General features: G+C 47.2%; 1 protein-coding gene across 7 annotated transcripts in view; it reads right to left on the bottom strand.

Annotated features, from left to right (window-relative positions):
* Positions 1 to 702: 702 nt before the first annotated feature.
* The window catches only part of MYO7A (myosin VIIA), a 136,955-nt gene continuing 116,082 nt past the window's right edge, over positions 703 to 21,575 (bottom strand). For 6 of the 7 annotated variants that reach the window (XM_083170190.1, XM_083170192.1, XM_083170194.1 and 3 more), the window contains 14 exons: positions 20,440 to 20,630; positions 19,614 to 19,738; positions 17,173 to 17,330; positions 15,366 to 15,519; positions 14,958 to 15,113; positions 10,766 to 10,871; positions 8,735 to 8,848; positions 7,796 to 7,883; positions 6,615 to 6,721; positions 5,747 to 5,932; positions 3,935 to 4,051; positions 2,738 to 2,821; positions 1,775 to 1,894; positions 703 to 1,651 (listed from right to left, as the gene is read on the bottom strand). In XM_083170190.1, coding sequence (XP_083026316.1) covers positions 1,562 to 1,651; positions 1,775 to 1,894; positions 2,738 to 2,821; positions 3,935 to 4,051; positions 5,747 to 5,932; positions 6,615 to 6,721; positions 7,796 to 7,883; positions 8,735 to 8,848; positions 10,766 to 10,871; positions 14,958 to 15,113; positions 15,366 to 15,519; positions 17,173 to 17,330; positions 19,614 to 19,738; positions 20,440 to 20,630 — 1,796 coding nt within the window. In that variant the 3' untranslated portion in view covers positions 703 to 1,561. The remainder of the gene's footprint in view (positions 1,652 to 1,774; positions 1,895 to 2,737; positions 2,822 to 3,934; positions 4,052 to 5,746; positions 5,933 to 6,614; positions 6,722 to 7,795; positions 7,884 to 8,734; positions 8,849 to 10,765; positions 10,872 to 14,957; positions 15,114 to 15,365; positions 15,520 to 17,172; positions 17,331 to 19,613; positions 19,739 to 20,439; positions 20,631 to 21,575) is intronic. The other variant, XM_083170196.1, reaches the window with a different exon arrangement.

The raw sequence follows: 21,575 nt of genomic DNA, 5'->3' as shown, positions 1-21,575 counted from the left end.
CTCGGTGGCTGCCTGCACTCGCCACACTATATAACATCAACTCCACGCCGACATGGATAGTGGGGGTATGAAAAGGTCGGAGGACGCGTACCGCCGCCCCTCGTGGACTCGCTGCGCTCGCCCGCTTCGGGTTGGCATTGGAAGTGGGGGTGGCGTTAACAATAGGGGTGCATTTAACATACTGTAGTAATCACCCATCAGGGTGCCTGTACAATTAAAAATCAGATCTGATTGCATCGCATGCGATCGGACCCGGTGCACCACCAGCTGCAATCAGCTGGCAGCACCGATCAACACTGCTGCCACCCAGGGCCCCTCTCTATTGAAGTCCGGGACACTGGGCCCCACAGTAATCCCTGCCTGTCCGTAATACTGTAGCTCTCTATTTATTAATTGCCAATTAATATTACATTTAAGCCCACGATTTACAGTAGCCCAGTGCATCCAATCTGATACTGTCATTTGCTGTCTAACTTGCGCAGGACAGATACAAGCTCGTTGCTGATTGGATGATGTGGGTCAGTGTTATTAAACATTATGCTTTATATTTCTTTATTAATTTTTTGTATTTAAATGTGATTTTATTTATTAGCCCAACAGATTTCAATATGTAGGTGTATTATTAAGCAAAAGCCAGGTCAACAGCCAACGGCATTGAGATCTAGTACTTACAGTAGTATAAAATGCAAAGTGGCGGAAATGTTAAAATCCAAATAATTTATTAATTCTGCAGCAAAGAGAAGAATAAGAAGAGATGGGAACATTGTGAATCTTTATGGCATGCCCGCCGATTCCAGGCCCACAGGACCGGCGCCAGAGCAGGGAACCAAAATTGGGTGGTATTGGTTTTCTGTAGCCCAGAAGCCATTGGTTCATCCTCGCAAACACTTTTTTTAAGAATAGAATTCCTGTGGACCAATACGCACAAAAAACATAATGAATCCAATTCTCTTTTCTTCAAATCACATTTTCTTCAAATTCAAAATTTCAAAACCAAATGGTATGTCATTTTAAGTTAAATAAATAATATGTCTTGACAAATTAGCTCTCAAGTACTGTACGACCATTGATAGGACACTGATTTGAAATATATTATAATCTGTTTCATAAAATCCAAGCTGACATTTCTCCTTATACGACCTCTCCCACGGACTCTTGCGGGTGGACCACGGATGGAGTGGTTGGGTCCTGTGACTCCACCGATCAGCCGCGTGCTGCTAAATACTGTTCAATATAAAATAAATATGTGACCACTGCCTCCCTCTGTAGAGGCTCCTTTCTTGCAAAATAGTAAAGTCTCAGTCAATGTGTTACGCCGCATCCCCCCCCACCCCGTGCGCCCCCAACGCAAGTGTCCGCCTCCGGGACTGAGTCACAGGTAGTCATCCTCGCTGGATGGTGTGGTAGAACCTTCTGTGTCTGAATCAGATGAGATTTGGGATTCTGCCCTCCTCATATTCCAGACCTGGGGAGAGAACGTCTTGCCCCAGCTACAGGGGTACCCCACAGACCTCGAACAGCGAATTAAGTCGACCGCAAGGCACCAGCGCTCCCGCTCAGTTCACTTGCTGCCTTTCGCCCCTCTCTGCTTACTCATTGATGTCAGCATTTGACTGATGTAAGAGGTCAACAGGTCGTCCATCTTGTACCCCTGGCAAAATGAAAAATGGGGGAATTAATGACTACGGATAACAAATACTTTGTATGTACCCCTAGCCAGGAAAGCATGAGGCGTTATGTTGTACGTTCGAGCTACGGATTACGGCTGACTTACCAGAGAGGTCTCACATAGCAGCTTGCTGCCTCTCACCAGATTCCCAATGGTTATGTGGAAGTAGGTGTTCCCGCTGCTCCAGTTGGAGATCTTGGTGAAGGGATGTGTGGCCAGGATATCCTGCAAGGGACACCAAAGCCTGTTACTATACAATATGACACGACACCACATAGGTGCAGTAGCTTAGCAATAGACCAGAGATAGGGAACCTTCGGCCCTCCAGCTGTTGTTGAACTACACATCCCAGAATGCTTTGCTACAGTTTTAGCATGGCCAAATAGCAAAACTGGAGCAGTGCATGCTGGGATGTGCAGTTCAACAACAGCTGGAGGGCCAAAGGTTCCCCATCCCTGCAATAGACCGTGCAGGATAAGCAGTCGCTTGGGGGTGACGATGCGTTTTGTGCAGGTGTCATAGGGCCTGACTGTCTGCTTAGAAATCTGTTGAAAATTTCCCTCCCAAAATGGCTGCCATCTAGGTGTAGACAGATGCTAGAGGTCCTACTGGGCCTATAGTATTGGTCAGCTAAGCACAGCGTGTATAGCTGTATACGGAAGTGACAGGATTCCGGGTACACTGGTGCCGTTGGCCAGCATGAAACCAATGGCAATGAGCTTGAAACCCTTGACAACAAGCATGAAATCCCTAGCAACAAGCATGAAACCCAAGGCAATGAGCATGTAGATAAAAATGATAATTATGGGGAGGGGGAACACCAAAAACTTTTTTAACAGGGGGTCGCCAAATTTATAGTTACGCCACTGGATAGGAGGCCTAATGGGATATCCCAATAAACATCCAGATTACACAAAAGGAAGCATCTATGTTAGGGTTTGAATAAGCTCCGCCTACAGCCGCGCAGTGACCGGTACAACATGAAAGGACATCCTGTTTCCTGCTCAGTCTCTGGATGGCGCTATTGCGTCACTGTGGAGTAGAAGCAAAGTGGGGGCTATACAGTACCTTTGTTTTGGGGTCTATCAGGCTGACGCCATGTTTGTTGATCGCGATGAGGAGAATTTCAGGGAAATGCGGCTCAGTGGTTTGCTGAGGAAAAAGAAATGAACAGTTTCATGTACATGTGATGTATAGATCTGGCATTTTTACCCAGTTCTAGTCACAACCTACAGTAGCTCTAATACAAGTCCAACATAAGTTCTGTTGGAGGGAGGTCCGCTGATGTAAGCGGCAGACCCAAGCTCCCCACAGCAATCGCAGTGGTAAGTCTTGGCCTACGTGGCACTGCACACAGGGTGGGGAAGGGAGATTTGAATGGATTTCCCCCTCTTCCCATTCGCAGCCATGCACAGGGGCGGGATTTCACTCTGGCAGGGAGGGCTTACTGACTGCAGTCCTGCGATCAGGTCTGAATTGGCCCCTATGTTAGACCGATTCAGACCTAAAAACAGAGGTGTGTCACCACCGTTGTGGGGGAGGGACGAAGGCAGGATTTCCATCTGAAGACGGAGACTTCCTGGCCTCTAGGTAGGTCCTGCGCTGGCCGGCTTCTGCAACCCCATGATGGTCCTGAGCTGCTTCCTAGAACGCCGTTCAGATCGCTAATGATGCCCATATTCGTGCTATCGCTGCTACTTCCACGTAAGGTTGATGAGGCCTTGTTACATCAATGTACATTCAGCATTATATCCTGCATAATATATTGCTCTTTGGACTTATTGTGTGTGTGAGTGAGTGAGTGAGAGAGATCCAGTGTGAGTGTGTGTGTTCGGGAAGCAGCAGCAGAGACTACATCTACAATTACATCTCCCAGCATCCTCCTCTGCAGTGGAAAGATGGATATGAATAAACCAGGAGCCACGGAGACCTACGTCTATTTTTGTAATTGGATACCATGGATATTGGGAGCATGTATAACCATGGTAATCCAAAATTGGGCACGTTTCTTTTTTTTAGGGCCAAACCTCCCCAAAACCACCCAATTGGATATATCACCTAAAAGTCACCCAAACGTGCTACGCTGGGCTGAGTTACGCATATTCATATTTTGCACCCGCAGCACAAAACAGATTTTGGTGCTAATCTGTAAGGAGGAGTTTCCCATAGATTCTGTAAATGATAGATACATTCTGATTGGTTGTCATGGGCAATGGGCCGCACCTCCACTTGTCCTTTGAACTCCTGATCACACGTCTGTCCTACCTTAACTTCAAAAAAAGCTGATCCGAACGTTGGCCACTTGAAGATTATCTTCAGAAAGGCAGTTTTGGCTTCCTCTCGGGTCTTCCCGGCATGTTTATTGAAATAGGCAATAATGGACTGGCAGAAGACATAAAGGTTTATATAACAAACAGTCGTAGTAACCATGAGTACAAACAACATATGATGAACAATGCATTGGCATAAAAAATATCCCACACAAAATGTCTGCCCCCTTACAGCAGACACTTTTTGAGAATGCTAGAGAAGGCGGTGGCCTCTACAATGTACTTTCACTTTGAGCTGTGACCTTTTTTTACATTTGCTTTGAACGGTGACAGTTTTAAGCCCAGAAACTCTCCACCCCACCCCGATTCCCTATCTGCTCCTACCTCCAATCTCTGTGTTCACCGCTCCCTCTCGCCATATCCAGCAAGTTTAAAACCGATCAGTGTCCCTGCAAAAATTGCTTTCACTTTCTGTTATGGCATCTTTTAGCAAACAAAAGGAGCCGCCATTTGATCCTTCGAGTGGCCTCTAGTGGTCACTGGCGGTACTTCACCTCATAGAGGTGAGGAGTAGCCAGTGACGTGCGGAGATGGCTGTGAACGGAGAGGCACTGTCACAGCCACCACCGCACCGCAAACCCCCCCCCCCCTGGCTGCCGCCGACACCCGCTGCCCCCCTCCTCCAGCAGCAGCCAGCACCCATCCCCTGCCGCAAACCTCCGTCCCCGCCCGCAGTAACACCCCCCCCCCCCACGCACCTGACACCGGCGCACGCAGCAGCCGTCCTCTGCTGCCACCTCCATCCCCGCCCGTTTGACCCCCCCCGAAAACAAAATGATACTCACTGGGCAGGGGAGAGGGGAGCAGCAGCCACACAGGCAGGGAACCGGGAACCGGTAGCCAGCACAGGTCACAGCATGGGGAGCAGGGGAGAAGGGAGCAAACGCAACACTTTCGGAAGCTTACATTACAGGGGCTGCTGTGATTGGCCAGCAGCTGGATCTGCTGTCCAATCACAGCAGCCCCTGTCAATTAGGCACTTCTAGAAGTGCTGCTTTTAGTGTTATTTTTAATGGGCTTTTTAGCCCACTGCTTAGCCCTGCCCCAAGCCCCGCCCCCCGCTTCATCCCCTTGCAGTTCTGTGTGGGAGGCACGCTTATCGATGCCTCCCAAACTAGGTTAATTCATTCAAACCAAGAAAATACTTATGACACAGAATATGTGTCATAGGTATATTCTTTGTATTATTTTAAAAATTGACAGGGGAAGCACTGCCTCCCCTGGGAGTAGCTGAGTAGCTATATATAGATAGCTATATATATATATATATATATATATATATATATATATATATATATATATATATGCAATAACAATTCAAATGACACTGACTGTGTATACTGTAGATGGTGGTAAAAGAACAGTGAAATCGTTCCCACTAGCGTACAGTAGTTGTGTGACCTGAAAAGACTTGCATGAAGCAACGCGTTTCGCATAGTCTAGGTCTTTTTTCATCAGGGTTTCATGTGCGTTAGAGGAAGACACAGCGGCATAGATGGCAGTTATTTGTTTATCTGCACCTAGAATTCTAGGTTCTCATATCCAATATCTGCACTACAAAAGGCAGGGCCTCATTTGAAATGTGATTCTGTAACTGACAGCCCAGGTCATTGTTAATCTCCCCCATAGACAGGAGTGAGACAAAGGAATGGCTGGAAGGGGATCCTGTACACAGCTATGTATACCTTATATTTGGTGGAACATGTCAGCATTGATAGAAAGCCACAGGAGCCAATCTCCTACTCACCCTCTTCCAGTCATCGGGATTTAATTGCCGGATGAGATCTTGGGGGACCAGTTCCTTCAGCATTTTGGGGATGTTTGGAAAATAGGACTTGTCATCTTCAAACCTGACCCTGTAGATGAGAGCGGCCAACTGCAGGACATCTTCCCGGGTGCACTTGTGGTAGCCCCGTAGGTACTTTGGTAACTCCTGTGAGCACAGTAGGGAAGGGGACAGCTGGCACTAGAACAGACTCTCACACTAGGACGGGGCTGGTGGGATTGTGTCCGTGGCCTCTAGTACGTGGCCCGCAGCTGTACTGCCTCTATGATGTGCTGCCTGTACAGATGTGTCCTCATATACTATGAAATGCTGGGTGCCCATCCCAGAACACCCCCTGCCTGTCAATCAGAAAACAGGCACCCACCACTAGGAGAGGCTTGCAGGACCTGGTGGCTCACCCGTACCGGTCACCGCGCACAGCATGCTTTATTGAGGCGGGATTAAATCCCGGCCGAGTTCGGGGGCAGTGCGGGATGTCGGGTGAACTCGGACGGTTTTTTAAAAGGGCAATCATTTACAAGGCAAAACCAAGCCTTGTTAGTGATTGCCCCTTTAAAAAATCCTCTGAGTTTGGCCGGCATCCCGCACTGCCCCCGAACTCTAGCGACATTCCATTCCGCCCTAGATGTATATGACACATCTGTACATTGCAGCACAATAGCCTACATTAGGGATCAGCAAAAGCAGTCACGTGATCCTCAATGGGCCTTCATGCAGAGTCCGGCCCTTCGTGTGGCATTACTATAAGCACCTGCACATATTCTCTGCATTCCTAGGAGAACACATGGAGAGCACCAATGTGGAGCTGATCCTGTGGTGTCACTGATACCTGGTAGTAATGGAAGATGGAGTCAGCCATCGAATCCTTCCCGGGCACAGTATTGGTCCACAATTTCTTCATGAAGAACACTTGGTAGGTGAGAGAAGGCACAATCCCTGCACACAGAGACATAGCCCTACATTACCTTGTAGCGTGTAATAGGCTTCTATATAATATACTCATGTCTACCTTTTGACTGTCGACCTTGCAATTGTCGACCTAATGCTTGTTTCGACCTTCCAACCCTGTCGACTTTAGCAACAATGACCTATTTCAGGTGTCAAACTAAGCCCTGTCGACCTTCAGTGTGTAGACCCAATGACCCATTTCCACGGATTATTATATAGACAGTTAATAGGTTGACATAGTAAAAGGTCGACATGTGATAAAGTTTTTCACATTTTTAGTGTCAATTTTGTTAACTGTCGAGGGGACGCGGAAAATGAGCCCGAAGTGTGGCGAGTGTCCGCGGATTTCTTGATGTGTATTCCACGTCCCCTCGCAGGGCTCGCTGCAGTCGCCGCGCTTCGGGCTCGTTTTGCGCGTCCCCCATGCTTTGGGCTGATGTGGATAGTGGGGGTGTGCTAAATCGCATTGCATGCAAATCGTATACAAATCGCATGGGATTTGCATACGATGCGAACCGCGGGCAATGGCGCCGTGAGATTACACAAGTACCGTACATTGTTCCCAATTGCTAATTTTTTAATAATTTTTTCTATGCGCCCGCGCCACATTTCCGCTCAGTACATCCAACCACTATTGACCCTGTTGACCTATTGACTGTCGATACAGAAACTGCAGATCCATGAACTGGAACCAGGCTGAGGATCGGCGTTCTGTCACCTGGGGCTCATCACATGACCGCATAGCATGGGAGGGGATAAATGTGCTGGCCCCGCCCACTCCCTGCTTTCCCTGCTCCCTGGCATCGCAGCTAAGGTGCGGTAACCCCCAGAACTCTTGCTGGTACCCTCTCCATCTGTCACCCGGGACACATGTCCCATCTGCGTCCCTGCCTGTGCACCTGAATGTCTGTCTTGTGGGCCATATCTGCTCATCAGGGCTTTGCTGTAATCAGTAGGGTGGAAGGAGATAATATAATGAATAAATCTCTCTCACTGGAGACTGCAGCATAATTACAGAATGTCTGTGCCATCCTGGCACACCACCTAATGGTCACTTCTTACCATCCTTGGCAGGCCGGGCTTTCTTTATCCAGTCTGTCAGATGCCGGACAAAGTCAAAGAAAAAATCTCCTTCTGGGACACTTATTACCTGAAATAGAACCAACAGACAGTATTGGACCATGCTGTATCTGTTCTGGCAATGGGCTGTCTCATGGTACCCATGCATATCTCCCAACTGTCCTGATTTTGGTGTCGCTGTCCCGATTTGCAATCATCAAAAAGGGTGGAGCTTGCTCAAAAACAAACGGTTACCCAATAGGCAGATAGGGGCGGAGTTTGAACAAATCTGGGGTGGGCTTATGTTGTCCATATTTTACATGTGTAAATATTGGCAGATATAACTATAATAAGGTGTACCATACGCCTGAGTACAGAAAGACCCATTTCACGGGAGTGCCACAGCGCAAATATAGTTTTCACGCAAGATTTCCCACACGTGCAAGCAGCCATTAGTAACAGTATCTAACTAGTAGGGGGACACAGGCAGCATAACATTAACGTCACTAGCTCCTAGGAAATACATGCGGTCTTACGTAATATCCTGGGAGATGCAGACGTGGGTATGATTCTGGCAAATCTGGGTGAATTTTTTTAAGCGGCAATAATTTATAAGGCAAAATCAACCTCGCTGGAATCAAGCTTGTACCTGCATATTGCAGGCCAGGAGCGTAAGTAGAACTTCCTGGGCCCCATAGCAAATGCCCCCCCCCCCCAGTATTTGCCACTGCAATGCCACATAGGGGTAAGAGGGAGAGACGGAGAAAGAGAGTTTTCATGGGAAAAGAAAGATCTGCATGCATGTTGATTCACAACAATGGCCACCTCCACAGTAACTAGGCCCAGACATTCTTTAATTTCTCCAGTTACCCAGCCAAAGGGTTAGCACACACACAGGCCCATAACCCCATTTAGCTCGTGGAACTCTACCGCCATTCTCACCTTATCGGAAATCTTCACAAACAGACTAAAGCCTTCGGGGGATTTCAGGAGCAGCCGGTTAGCAATATCCTGGCAGAAATCCTTGGCCTTGGTGCTAGATTCCACTTCAAAGGCCTGTAAGAGAAGAGCAATGTGGGCGTCCACTGTGACACTGCGGGGCATGGGACGATATTTATCTGACAGCGTCTCATAGCACTGAGGACAAAGGCGAGATACGAAACCAGCCGTGTTCCACAAAGACGTAAGGGAACCATTGTTATGGGCATACTGTACTGAAGAGGTGCTGGGAATGGATTAAAGTCGGCAGTGAATGGGAGCCAGAGATAGGGTGAACAAATAACCTGTTTGATATATGAACTTTGTTTCATACAGCGCAGAAGTTGATATTTCCCAGGCTTTGTTCAGTCTCCACTGTAGCTGACAGTTGGGTCTATTAATGTTTTCCGTATGAGCAATCGAATGCTCTGATATAATACTACAGGTGGTCTATAGTATAGGCTATATCAACCATTTAAATAATATAAATAAGTGGACAGGAAAAGGTTAAACAAACCTACCATAACAAACAAATACGCAAACATAATAGAACCAGTTCTGCACTTTGAGCTCACATTCTCCCACCTAATTGTAAGGCTCCTGTGTCTTCTACCTGGCAGCTGCTCTCAGGCCCAGTGTGACACCACCTCTCCAAGAAGAGAGTTCCACAATATAACGGCCCTCACTGTAAAAAAATGTTTTTTACTTCTAAAGGCCCCATACACTGGGCCGATTTGTCCTAAGGACATGTCAGACCAGTTTTCCCTTGAGAGCCCCTGGCAGCTCCGTGGGGGGATTGCTTACGATTTGGCACTTGATGTGCAATTCTTGCATGCCATTTATTGCATGTAATATCTCCCAGGGAGCTGCTGCAGCAGCTGGGCAGCAGGGTCTGTGCTGTGTCATCCGAGTGGCAGCTGGGAGCTGGAAGCGGCTACGGAATTTGAAAAAATATTTTGAAAAGACTGGCTGGCCGGTTAGTGGTTGAGAGAATTCTCTCAGCCAATCAGCATCTGGCCAGTCTTTTCAAATTCACCCCTCTGACCGGACCCCACCGCTGTACATCGGCTGGCACACACCTAAAGATCAGACCCGACACATCACGGGTGCTAAAAAGCACCCACGATGTGCCACTGATGGGTCCGATTTCGAGACATCTTATGACCTGCCGGACTCCTCATCGGACCCAAAGGTCATACATACATCCAGTTTGGGTCGATTTCACTGCCCGATCAGCCGGAATCGGCCAAAATCAGACCAAATAGGCCCAGTGTATGGGGGCCTTAAAGGAATGAAATCTTATTTTCTCTAATATAAACGCATGCCCACATGTCCTAGAGTCCTTCTTCAAAGCGAAAAGTTTGCCTGACAGTTCCTTGTATTGGCCCCTGATATATTTGTACATGTTAAACATGTCTCCCCTTAAATGTCTCTTTTCCAGCATAAACAATCCAGATTTGTCCAATCTGTCCTCGTAGCTTAATTTCTCTATTCCCTTTATTAGCTTTGTTGCTCTTCTTTGGACTTTTTCCAGTTCTATGATGTCCCTTTTATAGTGCGGGGCCCAGAATTGTACTCCGTATTCTAGATGCGGTCTAACCAATGCTTTGTACAGTGGCATAACTACATTTGCGTCCCTAGTCTCCGTACCCCTTCTTATACAGGCCAGTATCCTGTTGGCCTTATTTGTTGCTAAATGACACTGAGCGCTACACCCCAATTTGTTGTCAATTTGGACTCCTGGATCCTTTTCCAGTTCTGATACACCCAATGCCCCCCCGATTAGGTTATAAGTAGCATCACTGCATGATGTGGCTACAGCCCTAGTAATTATATTATAAACCATTGCTATCGTTGTCATCATTTGAGCCACTTGCCAAGAGGAGGGGTTTCTGGGAACTGGAAACCCCCCCTGCGTATGCTTACGGTTCATTTAAAATCACAACACATAGACAAACAGATAACCAGACTAGGCCCACCCCTGCCATTTCTCACCTCATCCATGTCATCAGGGAAGTACACTTTGTGGAATATTTGGGTGGTTTTATGCTGGATCGCTTCCACCTCCACCAAATGCGGTGGATACTTTCTAGAGCCGTTCCTGATAAAGACAAGAGGCACATGGCGAGATTCCACTGAATGTACTGAAATACAGTGCATGGGACTAATGCATGGAATTATTGAGGTCAGTATTGTCATGGTCTCTTTAAGTATCACACATAGCTGTGTTCTGTACCCTATTGCTACATAAAATAAAGATATATTAAAGGCTAATAAACTATTTCTTATATAGTGGTCATTGGGGCTTATTCAGACATTATCGCTGATTTGCGAATTCCCACAGCGACCGATTATCGGATGACTATGCATGCGTACAGATCTTTGTGCCCAAGTGTGAGGCCACACAGCAACAGAAATCATTGATTACAGTAATCGCAAGCCGTTAGCAAGTTGATTGACAGGAAGCAGACGTTTGTGGGCGTCGCCCGGACATTTTGTGGGAGTGTCAGGAAAAATTGCAGGCGGGCCCAGGTGTTTTCATGGAGGGTCTGTGACATCAGCGTTGCCCTCTCTCTGTATGACATCAGACCAGTCAGTAATTGGATATTGTCGATATGTCGTCCTTAGCATTAGATTTGGCATTAGGGTTAGGGGTAATGGTTTGGGTTATGCTGACCTCAGATGCACAGTGTTAACATTTTAACCATGTCAACATTACACCGGCGTCAGCATGCTGCACAACGTCTTAATCTACAGATCCCAATCAGGCAGCAGCAATTTTGTGAACATTTCCCTTTGTAATTTGTTACTTTGGTAGTCTAGTTACTTTAGCCAGCAGCTTCGACAGGGTTGTAGCCTGAACTTTGTGGCACCATGGCAACATTTTTAAGGGACCCCTGTCCCAATGCTTCTGGGGAGACACCTCCCTGCATCAGTTGTTAATGTTATGGCCCCTAGTTCACGTTATGTCACATTGTTGGACTCCTAATACACACTATGCCACACAGTACCATGAAGAGGGGGTGAAATGAAAGGGGTGTGGCTTTCTAGGTACAGGGCACGGCCTATCATGAAATGCTGCAACCACGAGCCACGCCCCAGCTTTTGTTACTGTTGGGGCATGCTAGGTCCACAGTCAAAAGGTTGGCATGGGTTTATCACTTTCTTTTTGTCCTGAATGTCGACATGGTCAACATGGACAACAGAGCCTCACTGCACTTGGCACACTATTACATTCTCCCTCCACGCCGTAGTGGATGCTAGGCTATGAAATACCGCCTGATGGCACATGTCGGCTCAAAAATAAAGTGAAAAACCCATGTCATCCTTTTGACTGTCGACCTAGCCATTGTTTGTGTCGACCTTCCAACCACCTAAGTCATGTCGACCTATTGCATGTTGACCTTATATGTGTCGAAAAACGACCATATACCTGTATCAGGCCATTAGTCTTGAATTTACCCCCCCAAGAAATGATACTGTTCTTACTTGTTGATTATTGACTTTCTTTACTAATATATCATTCATAACCCAATTCTGGAAAATTGCCAGATGGGCTGGTCCGCCCATACAGAGATACCGGGCAGGCAGAGAAGCTACGCCTCCTGGCTGCCCGGCTTTCATGGACAGGGGCTGGCCAAGAAGCTCAGCCTCCCGGAGCTCTGATTGGCTACTGAGCATAGAGAGATGGTATCTTGCCATGGGGTCAGCCCCCTTTGATTCGCGGTACACCCTCGTGAGCAGTAACCACATGCAAACTTACAAGCCGGGGGTGTAACCCAGCCCCGGACCATCTCCCTGTTCATAACTAATGTCAATGGTCAGAAGAATTCCAGCTGCTTACATTGACTTCTGCAGAGTTAGGGAACAAGCAGAACGTCGGGATACAGTCATAATAATTATGATGTTAAAACTGTTGAGAAATCATCATAAAACATGTCTACATCCTGCTGCATGTCGACATGTTCCCAATGCTGACATGTGAACTGTCGACCTTTTGCGCCAGAACCAGCTCTATCACTGACAGACCACCAGGACAGTTTTTTGTCAACATTATAATCCTGTTGACATTTAATCAGCGTCTACAAGATGATTGTCAACATGGCCAATGTGGACATACTGTACTAAGCATATCGACCCTGTCAACATTCTCACAAGGACATTATAAATGTTGACAAATTATACTTGACCTGAAAGTGCAGCATCTGAGTATGTGGTTAGTATGAGAAATGATATTGCATTACATCAATGGGGTGATTCAGGGTGGTTTGCAAAAGCAAAATAGACAAGAAAAAGATTTTGAGCAGTGCTGGGTTTCACTGAAAGAATTGCAACTGTAAAATTGAACACTTTATTGTATAGACATATACATACAAAATATATGAGATATAACAATATTAAAAGAAAAGTGAAAAAAATATGAAAAATAAAAAATGAATAATGAATGATTAAAAGGGTCAAGGTTGCAACTAATTATTCCTGCATGATGGGAGGAAAAGGAGAAATTCTCCACAGTATATCTGGTCTCTGAGAAGGCCTTTGGGATCTCCAATTATTTAGCGGTGGAGATAGTTCATCACAAGAATATGAAATATAAATGATTATCGCAATGGATTTGGGGTATGGATGGTATAAGAGTTCCGGAATGTTACCCAGCTTGGTGAGTCGGTTACCCTGGTGTATATATGAGCAGTCCGTCTGGAATGGTCCACAGTGGGCGAATGACACTTCGCTTGGCAAAAGGTGGAGACGGCAGGGTCCAGTGGTGGGGATGGAGTGCTGGTCCGGAGCTCAGATAAAGAAATGGCTCAATGCGTTTCGGCACCAGACTGGTACCTTCCTCAGGAGCAGTGTACACGGATTGCCAATTGATTCATCAGTGTAACCGATTCATCAAGCTGGGTAACATTCCGGAACTCTTATACCATCCATACCCCAAATCCATTGCGATAATCATTTATATTTCATATTCATGTGATAAACTATCTCCACCGCTAAATAATTGGAGATCCCAAAGGCCTTCTCAGAGACCAGATATACTGTGGAGAATTTCTCCTTTTCCTCCCATCATGCAGGAATAATTTGTTGCAACCTTGACCTTTTTAATCATTCATTATTCATTTTTTATTTTTCATATTTTTTTCACTTTTCTTTTAATATTGTTATATCTCATATATTTTGTATAAGATGTGCGCTTAAATTAGCCTTCAAATCTTTTGCCTGTCCTGGACAAAAGATTTCAGGCCAGCGCACATCTTCACCAAAGATTTTTCTTAAGATCCCGTGTGCGTTCCTATGGATCTTTTGTTAGATCTTCTGATCTTTCATGCAGCACGTAAGATCAGAAGATTCAGCTAAAGATCCACGGGAGCGCGCATCGGACCGAAATTGATCGGTAAACATCGGACGATATATCGGCCGATTTATCAGAAATCGGCCCAAAAAAATTCTAGTGTGTGGGCACCTTAAAAACCTGTGCGATCTGCTTACGATCTGCTTGCAATTTTGAATATATAGTCAAAATCTTATGCTGGATTGTACCGTGTGTACACAGCATAAGAATAAAGCAGTCAGTATTTATCCTGCACAGAAACAAAATAACTCACCCAAATGTAAAGGTGCCCATACAGTGCCTGCGATGTCTCAAAGCAGTGTACGGACACCCAACAGCCTCCAGTGTGATGGATCGCATGCGTCCCTGCTTCCCACCCGCCCCAGAACAGGTGGTCGGACGACCAGCCAGTCCGACCTCCTAGTCGGGTCCGATGCGCACGGGACCACGCATCGGACCCGACTGCATGACAGGGAGAGGCGATTTGGGCCGATTGGTCGCAATAAGCAGAAATCGGACCAAATCACCTCAGTGTATGGGCATGTTACATCTGCCCCACCTGCAGTGCACATGGTTTTGTTCATTAAAGAAGGAGTTTGCTTTTGCAAACCATCCTGAATAACCCCCTATGTGTGGACTTTAGAGACAGTGGGACAAATTTACTGAGACTGGAGAAGTGATAAAATAAAAGGTGATAACACAGCAGCCAACCAGATCCTACCTGTAACTTGATTGGCTGCTGCGTTATCACCTTCCACCTTCTCCAGGCTTAATCCATCTGCCCCAGTGTCTACAGAACACGTATCTACCTCTGGCAGAATACTACAGCGATACAGGGAGCTGGGACGTTCTTACCGGAGGGCCCTCTGCAGCCGGTGCATACAGTCCGCTGCCAGGACGTGCTGCTTTCGCGTCTGGATAAATCGCTGCACGTGAGGCAAGAGGATGTTGCTGGGTGGGAAGAGGCCTGTGGTCAACCAGAGGAGTTCCCAGCCCTTCTCCTCGCTGTACCTACAAACATCAATGTGACAGATCCTTACCCCTTGTACAGAATATACACAGGCAGAGATAGGATTTACTGATGCTTGGTTGCCAACTGTCAGTAAGTCATCTCCTGCACTCTTTAGAAGACACATATCCCCCTACTTCCTTCAAAGATAACTGCTAAGTTTGTTTCAGGGACGTATTCAGGGAGGAGGGGGCGGGCGTGCAGTCACCGGGTGAATGGGAGGGGGGGGGGGGCTACCGGCCGCGGGCACTCACTTGATATGGTTGTCGGTAAGCTGCTTGAGGATCTGACAGTAGATCTCATCCTTCAGCGGTTCGGCTCTTAAGGCACCTTCGAAGATTTGATCGGTCAGCTCGTTGACGGAGCGCATGCGTTTGGACGGGTAATCGCCCATGTACTTTAATATAGGTGCACAAGAGGAGTCAAGGAATATAAATAAGCATGAAACACGTGAGATACATATTGTGACGTTCTATATATATGGAATAAGGAGCCTTCGGACAGGTCATACACTAGTCTCTGTAGAACTATACGGGCCTGTAGCACAATCGCTATGAGTAACAGGAGACATGAGAAGGCAGCGTATGGTGTCACAGAGCAGTACGACAAGGTCTGGTACAGTAAGGTTTTATATATTGTAATCAGTGCCTGATTAACCAACAGGCTGCGGCCTAGGGCGCCAGGACTGGGGGGAGGGCGCCTTGCAGGTGGCATCCGAGGAATAATGCTTGTTAGCAATTACCTGTCCCAATGTACTGTGGGGGGTAAAGTTATTAAGGTGACTGCCAGATGGCTGTGCCAATGTAACTACTGATGGAACCGTTACTTTATGTACATTGTGCTACAGCGCCAGTCGGGCAGCCTAAAGCCAACGTCTCCTTCCCATGCCACAAGCATTAGATCCCACATGCCAGATGTATAACCTTCGTTACACGTTCCTATAGAATGTAAGCTCTCACAAGCAGGGCCCTCTTCCCTTATGTGCTTTTTCATTCTCTGACTTAACCTGTCATCGATGCCCGGTCTCTGTACGAGTCTCCGCAGAGACCGGGCATCGCAAGCATGTGCGCATTAGCACCTATACCACAGGATGCTGCAGTTGGGAGGTATGGGTTCCAGGTCAGGTGACCTGGTTTCCCATTTACACTGCTCATGTCCAGGGCAGCCGTGAGGTATGCCAGGCTCTGGTAAAATTTGGGGTGTGTGGCCTAATTGCGGGAAACATGGCCACCTCCCGCGATTAGGCCACGCTCCCACAATATTTAAAGTGGGTTGAAAAAACACTCTAAAGTTAAGTGGGGGCTGTTATTGCACCCCCCCCCCCCCCCCCCCCAGCAGCAGCAGCACATACCTACAGCATGTGCTGTGCTGACAGCAGGCTCAGCATGAGCTCTCACGCTGTCAGTCAGTCAGCACAGCAAATGCTGTAGGTGTGTGCTGCTGCTGCCCAGGAGGGATGGAGGGGGAAGGGGGGTCGGACCAGGACCTCCCCCGCTGGTCCCCTCCAGCAAGCCCGGGCCCGGGTAATTAGTACCAGCTCCCACCTCTCGGTGGCCTTGCTCATGTCCAACCTTGCTCGGTTCCCTGGTTGGATTGTCGGGTTACTGGTCTTGGGGTTATTTTGGGGGGCTGTGTCCACTGTGTCGCAACCCAGGGCGACCCGGAATTTTGAGTTGGTGTGAAAGGGGTCTTAACCTTCAATGTCATGCTGCAATCCCAATCACCCTCTCTATAACAAAGTCTAATAGAATGATCTAATGCAGAGGTTCTCAAATGTGGTCCTCAAGGTACCCCAAAGGTCCAGGTTTTAGGTACATCCATGGCTCAGCACATGGTTAAATGAGACTGACTGAGTTACTAATTAAGTCACCTGTGGCCAAGAATGGATATACTTAATACCTGGACCGTTGGGCTGCCTTGAGGACCGCGTTTGGGAACCTCTGATCTAATGTATTAACTTAATTAAGGTGAATTGGTGACAATAATGTATTATTAAATAATGCTGTTTAGCATAGTAAGCTGGCAGTGGCGGTCGGTGGCCAGTCCCTGCAGAGAGGATATCGATGAAGGCCATACAGGCTTCCTGCGATAGATCGTCACTCATTAACACCTTGCGGAGAAGGGCCTGTTTGATGGGCTCCCGGGTGTAGCACCACAACTTGTCTTTCCCCCGGTTCTTCGTGATCATCACGCGGCTGAGCGTGTGCTTCGGTGGTGGCCTGCGGCACAGAGATACAGGCAGTTTGGATTGGAGTATGAGCAGAGAAATGCATTTTAGTTATCAAACTGTTCACAATAAAGGGCCAATGGAAATATCGGTCACTCCCCGCCCATATAGTGACACGTACCACGTTCCTCTGTCCTGTTACTCAACCAAGTTATCAGAGAACCCCAGATGGAGATGAGCTAAAATACTCCCATGTCATGGGATCCTCAGTCACCAACGAGAGCAGGAATCAGGGTAACACCATGGGCCATATTTGTAAAGCGGCAATCATTTACCAACCTGGTTTTGCCTTGTAAATGATTGCTGCTTTTAAAATACAAATATTCTCGGATAAAATCCCTGATCTACGGCTTCTCGCACCAAATTACATTTACCCCCGTGATGGAGAGATGTATCAATCCTTGGAGAGATAAAGTTGGAGAGGTAAAGGTGCCGATTCAAACCTGCTCATAGCGGGACGAATTAGGCCCCTTCCTCGATGTTTGGCGGTTTGCGCATGTGCTAACCCCCCGGGAGCAAATGGCTTTGACAGGGCCGGATTAAGGGAGGGGATGACGGCGGTGCGGGGGCGTTGGCTGCTTGTTCGAGGTGGTGGACGGTGCTTACCATCTCGCTAGGCAGCGAAAACGCACTGCTTAGCGAGTGCGTCTGAATCAGGCCCAAAGTGCCAACCAATCAGATCCTAACCACCATTTTTCAAACACATCCTGTAAAATGAGCAAAGCTAATTGGTTGGTACTTTATCCCTCTCCACTTTATCTCTCACCAAGGCTTCATACATATCCCCTACAGTTAAGGTCCCCATACACTATGCGATTTGGACGTATCGGGATTAAAAATTGGGTGAAATCTGCCCAAATCGCATGTGTCGGACATCCAATCTGATCCGATGCGCGGCCTTCATGCACATCAGGTCAGATTTGGAGGCCAGACATGCCCGGAAGGGAGGCAGCTGATTGGCTGATAACTGCCCGCTGCCACTTAGCACCCGCTGCACTGCTCCTCACCGCCCGCTGCAGCTCCCCGGTTACATGTGATACATCGCATGCAAAAAATGGCACATCAAGTGCCAAATCGTATGTGAGCCTCCCAGGAAGCTGCCGGACGGCTCGCAGGAGAATTGGGACTGACTTGTCGACCTAATGTATGGGGGCCTTTAGACATAGTGATAGGTCACAAGTGTCACTGAACTGATAAATATGTCAGCTACAGCCATGTGACAGTGCTGTAATTATGGGGTAGATTTATTAAGCTCAGTGAAGTGATAAAGGGGGAAATTTACTAAAGGAAATTTGTAAAAAAAATAGGTGTATTTGTATCCAGAAATACACTTATTTTTGACATTTACTATCCCAAAAATACGGCAATTCGTATTCGTATTGATGTGCTATCAATACGAATACGAATTGCCGTATTTTCGGGATAGTAAATGTGAAAAATAAGTGTTTCTTTGGATACAAATACACCTATTTTTTTTACAAATTTCCTTTAGTAAATTTCCCCCAAAGTGTCTGCTTTTTTATTACCGGCCAATCAGCTCCTACCTGTCATTTTTCAAACCAAGCCTGTAACTTCACAGTTAGAAGCTGATTGGCCGTTCTTAAAAACCAGACAGTTTATCACTTCACCGAGCTTAATAAATCTGCACCTATGTCACATGGTTCCACTGTCCTATTATAACCCACATAGGGTCCACACTGGGCGTAATGTGTCCAATCAGAAGACAGATGAATAGCTATCGCCTCTAGCAGTGTTTCCTAACCTCGTTCCTCAAAATAAACTGACAGTCTACATTTAGGTTCTATCCATGCTTGAGCACAGGTGGATAAATTAAAATAACTGAGGTACTAATATACTTAGCTGTATGGCTATCCTTAAAAGCGTGCGCCTCGAGGACCCTGTTCTATTGTGTTTTCAAATATTCTTGCTACTGATCTCATCCATAGGCATATCTATAATGGGGGCAGGGTGTGCAGTGCACCTGGGTCTCCGGTCCACGCATCAGACACCTTGCACCCAGATTACACCCCGCTGGTGCCAGCGATTGGTCCCTTTCCCATATTGCAGTGTGCTGGCAGCGCCATCTTTCCAGTGATGTCTTCTGAAAGATGGCGACGTGCATAGAAAATAAAAACTCTAGCACAGTGCTGGAGCCTTTGCTATCTTTCTGATTATCACTGGGAAGATGGCGCCGGGTGCAGGAAGCAAGGAGGGAGGTCCACTGCATACAGATGTAAATGTAGAAGAAGATGCAGTAAATACACCATTCCCCAACCTGAAGTAGTCGTAGGAGAAGTCCTCCAGTGTGTACGGCTTGACCTTTTCCTCATGCTCCGACGTGGCCAGCTGGACTGTCCGCACTACATCCTGCTTCTGGTCTGGCGTCATTGTAACTAACGCCTGGCGAATGCCACAAGGTGAGACAAAAGAAAAGTTGCAGGTAATACCTCTCACAGTATCAGCGGTACTATATCACATAGACAACCACAATATGTCTGCCTCCCCTAGCCTGCAAGCCCTACACTGGCCCCCTTATATATTCAATTCATGCTTCTCACATTCACATACAAAGCCCTCACCCATTCCTCTCCCATTTACATCTCCAACCTCATCTCCCTTTACATTTCTGCCTGTCCTCTTGGCTCCACTAATCCACGCCGCCTCTCCGGCCAATTGATTACTTTCTACCAGTCTTGCTTCAGAGATGTTGCCAGTGCTGCTCCTTGCCTCTGGAATTCTCTCCCTCTGAGACTCGCCCTCTCTACAAAATGGGCTCACAAGTCTGACTTCTTCATCACACCCAGCCAACTCTCATCCTAACCCTCTGTTACATGGGGTCTATGTACTGTCTTGAATAAAGTGGATGGAGATAAAGTACCGGACAACTACCCCCTAACTAGCATTTTTCAAACCCATCCAGTTATGTGGCAGTTAGGAGCTGATTGGCTGCTCCTTTATATCTCCCCACTATATCTCTCTCCAAGGTTTGAACCCTCAAAGTTTTGATAAATCTCCATCTAACTCTCCCAACCAAAATGTCCACCAAAGCATCTAAGCTCATCGTGGGAACCACCATGTGGCCTTCGAATGAAGGAACCTACCACGATCTCCATGGGAGGCTTTGTGACGGTCGGCATGACGTACACGATCTCCGTAGGGAAGTCCCCTTTCTGTTTGCTCCTCTCATTGTAGCCATGAGCCCAGCCGGAATTCATTATCGTTTCCCCGGTGTCCTGGTCCAGGAGGATCAGGTCTCCTTTCAGAAAACTGAGGAATCCGGAATTTTCTCCTGCTGCATTAACAGAAACCATAGGAATATGCAATCAATTGAATAATAAAGAGAGCCATTCCCGGTTCCTCATTGTAAATGATGGCCTAACACAAATGTAAGAAAGACAGATCCACAGGATTATTGAGATTTTGCTGATTTATTGAGTAGAATTCTGATATTGGCATACTGAAACTGTTCCAGTCATATACAACGGAGCGGCCATTTTGAGACCTTGTAAAATAAAATTGAAGCTCCTTGCTGCAAAGTCAGAAGTAATAAAGTTGAGTCTATTCTGGGTCAATACGGTTCAATGGCAAATAACGCACAATGGATAAAGACCCCCGTTGTAAGTACCACAGACGTCACAGTGAGGGGCAAACGCTTTCTGGTATGGGTGGGTCCAAGAGGGTCAGGAGATGCTACTATCCCTAGAGAGGATGCAGGGTTGCCTACTTTACACGTCTCCTCTCCAGGAGAAGCCCAGAGAGGAGACTCTCTGCATCATTTCTAGGGGTGGGACCAGAGCTTGATGTCCACAAGCCCCGCCCCAGAACAGCAAATGCCGGTATTCGTGGCTCTTCTGGGAAGGGGGAGTGGCTAACATGACACTATTTGCCTAATTTTGGCCCCTCCTTAAAGAGACGCGAATACTGATATTTCACCGGTGGAGGAGGGGGTTGCGGGGGGAGCCAGCTGAATGCAAGAGGCTTGCCCACCCTTCCGGGGGGGTGGGGCACCCGATTTTGTTTGATAAATCTTGATGATGTGAGGTATCCAGCTGCGGTATATCGGTAAGACGCACTCCAAGTAATCAGATTGCAGGACCAACACTGCAGAAAGCCCGCCCTGTGACAGCTGAGCGAGTGCTCCAATGTATAGAGATGGTATGCTCTAAAAGCTTATGACATCTATGTACTAAACCGTAGAACGATAAACCAGCTAGCAATTAGCCCCTAACTGTCATGT

This window comes from Crinia signifera, chromosome 2 (genome assembly GCF_055691185.1).
Source record: "Crinia signifera chromosome 2, ASM5569118v1, whole genome shotgun sequence".
NCBI classification, from domain to species: domain Eukaryota; kingdom Metazoa; phylum Chordata; class Amphibia; order Anura; family Myobatrachidae; genus Crinia; species Crinia signifera.
Note: the sequence above shows the minus strand (reverse complement) of the source record. Positions and strands in the feature narration are given on the sequence as shown.